Source organism: Vicia villosa, unplaced genomic scaffold (assembly GCF_029867415.1).
Source record: "Vicia villosa cultivar HV-30 ecotype Madison, WI unplaced genomic scaffold, Vvil1.0 ctg.001840F_1_1, whole genome shotgun sequence".
In the NCBI taxonomy this organism is placed as follows: Eukaryota; Viridiplantae; Streptophyta; class Magnoliopsida; order Fabales; family Fabaceae; genus Vicia; species Vicia villosa.
Window position 1 is genome coordinate 346,968 of NW_026705743.1, and position 3,231 is coordinate 350,198.

Consider the following 3,231-nt stretch of genomic DNA (forward strand, 5'->3'; position numbering starts at 1 on the left):
TTTATGTTTAATGCGTACCTCTTGTTTCTCTATCTCTCTTTTGTTTTTATTCCATTCTTTTTCTTTTTCTTTTTTTTACTTATCTCTAAGTTTCCTTCTACTACAATGTTAAGTATTATAACATAACTCAATGTTAAGTATTATAAAAACAACCTAGCATCCTTGATATCTTAAAGTAAGCCTTGATATGCAGTGCTCACTTTACATATTATACTATTAGTCAGTAACGTAGAACATGTGAAATATGAATTGGCTACAATTTATTCTTTAATATAAAAACGGCGTTAACGGTATTGATATCAACATCTGCCAATACTAATTTGTCGCTGCTATTTTCACGGTTGCGAAGCCTTTTTTTTTAAATCCAGGAGCTTACTTCCAACAACATCATAGTTAACATAATTTTTAAAATTTTGCTTGCAAGGACAACTACAAACAAACAAGTAAAAAGGAAAAAGGACATCTTGCATTTTATAGAGGTTCCTATCGAGTTATGTTTGTTGCTTTGTCTCAATTAGAATTGCACATGAGGAATTAGCGACAATGGTCTATGTTTCACTTTGTTTCCATTATTATAAAAACAAAGGCGCACATGTCATCATTCGTGAATTGGGGAAGTAGTAATTCGCAGCATTGCTCATTAAAAATTTGGTCATTAACTGGAATGGAAAATTAGTAAGATTTGGGTAATTTAATGTCATTTATAATAAAAAACAACTAACGTAAATATTTTTTATTTTTGTAAAACAAAAAATTTCAATTACATTAAATCTCAAAATATTTATAAAAAAACTTTGATCATTAAGATTAGTGGAAAAAAATTTATATTTGGTAATTTAGGAATTTCATTTATAATTAAAAAATAAAAGTAATGTAAATATTTATAATAAAAGACTTTAACTGTTTATAGGGTTTCATAGAGGATTTCATAATAATTTTAAGTAATTTAGTAAATTCATAATAATTTAAGTAATTTTACAAATTTATAGTAATTTAAATAATTTTAGTAATTTCAAGAATTTTATAATAAGTTTAGTAAGTTTAATCAATAAGTTTACTAATTTTAATCAACAATTTCACAAATTTTAGTAATTTCTCAGTAATTTCACAATAAACTAATTTCATAATAATTTTAGTAATTTCAGAAATTTTTAGTAATTTTAAAGTAATTTTAGTAATTTTATTAATTTCATAATAAATTTACCTATAATTTTAGTAATTTCATACTAAATTACCATCAATGTTTTTAATGTTTTATTTTAAATTATGTATTACTATAATTCATTCATTTATTCTAGAATAGGTTAACGACTGAATTATGTTTTTATGACATTTCGGTTTATATATAAATATTATTTGGTATTTTCCTAAAACTGACCGATTGCATCTTCATATAGTATTGATACCATATTTTCTAAAAACAGGCGTATTCTCTGTACCAGGTAAATAAATTGAATTAAATTCAAATTATTTTAAAATTAAATATACAAAATAGGATGGATTTGTTAGCGATATTAAATCTTTCTATAAGAATTCGTTTTCCATAATAAATTTTTAATATTAAAAAAAGTTGGCATTAAAATAAATGGTGGCAGTTGGAAAAATATCTAGGATGAGTTGTTTTCTTAAACCCTATAAAACTCAATACTATTTCGTCAAAACTCTATCAATCATTTCATTGAGAATATTCATCAAACATCATGAGTTCCCTTCCAAACAACTCTTCTTCCTTCGTCAACCGCCTCAACATCATGTTCCTCCTCTACCTAATGCATATGCTTCATGTTCAAGACCCTGACAACCAATTTACCGATGATGACATCATTTCTGACAAAGAAGAAGAAGAAGAACTAGAATTCGAAATTGAAGATGACAAGCCCCGTCCCTACCAAGACGAGGGACTGTGCGCAATTTACCAAGAAGAATCACGGATTGAAGCTGACGTTGTTTATCGAATCCTGAATGAAAAAGCTCATACCTTAAAGCCTAATTCGGGTGAAACCGTTATGATTTGTGAAAGTAGCATTGCTGTTGGATTTCATGTGGATGAAGAAGGTGAACATATTGTTTGGGAATGGCATGGTCACATTCCAAGATATACGGAGGACCATGAATTTTCTCTTGAGTATATCTATGGGAATTACTTTCAGAGGATTATGCATGAGGAGCGTCATACTACACCGGCTCGAGTAGATGCATCAGATGATAAGGATTAGAAGGACTTGTTTGATGGTGCTGCCAATCTAGCCCCTTGTAGGATCGATACTTCATCATAATCTCAATGTCGGTTATGCTGCTCTTTGGATTGTCATTATTCTATGTGAATGCATTAGTTTTTTGTTGCAGCAAATCTCTAGTTGTCAAACGTTGATGTTGTTGTGTTAATGGATACTTCTTTCTAGATGAAGATTTGATTACTTGTATTTTAAAATTTCCCAAATCTGTTTTAAATTTAAAATATAATTTAAAACATGAGTCATCCGATCTTCATCTAATAATCTAGATCTTCAACTGTTGAAACTGTGATTGTATAGAATCCGAGGTGTCTTTATTCCGGTAGAAAACCATGGATTTTGGTAATTTAATGAAGGGTTTATGAACTTTTTGATCCCTCTAAATATTGCAGATTTTGTTTTTAGTCCCTCAAAAATTTTCCTATAAGAAATCGTCCCTTCAAAATTTTTCGTCTAAACTATTGGTCCCTAAAGTCAAATTTTCTAGAGATTAGCTACGACTTTAGCCACCGATTAGCTACGAAATTTGACGTTAGGGACCAATAGTTCTGAAGAAAAATTTTGAAGGGACGATTTCTTGAAGAAAAATTTTGGAGGGACTAAAAACGAAATTTGAAATATTTAAAGGGACGAAAAAGTTCATTAACCCTTTAATGAATTCAAGTTTGTTGCATGAAAAATCTAATGTTGCACGTGTTAAGATTGTATTTGGGATTTGGTTGGCTGCTATTAGAATGTGGGTCAATTGATCTTCATCCAATAATTCCAATTCACTTAAAAGATAAAAGATAGAGACTAGAATTATATTATTTAAGTTAGTTTATTAGTTATAATCTTTTTAAAACGACCATCATACGAACAACGATACAACATGCGATTCTAAGAGCCAAAAACATTCACATTGCACAACATGTAGGATTCAATTCATGCATGAAAATTAACATTGAACGATATGCAATAAACAACGATTCAGTGTCGCAACATGAGCATGCATTAG

At 29.1% G+C, this 3,231-nt stretch overlaps 1 protein-coding gene across 1 annotated transcript; it reads left to right on the top strand.

Annotated features, from left to right (window-relative positions):
- The first annotated feature begins 1,700 nt into the window (after window positions 1–1,700).
- Window positions 1,701–2,216, top strand: LOC131636828 (uncharacterized). Its single transcript, XM_058907425.1, has one exon. It carries the CDS (start codon window positions 1,701–1,703, stop codon window positions 2,214–2,216), a length of 516 nt encoding a protein of 171 aa, XP_058763408.1.
- The last annotated feature ends 1,015 nt before the right edge of the window (window positions 2,217–3,231 follow it).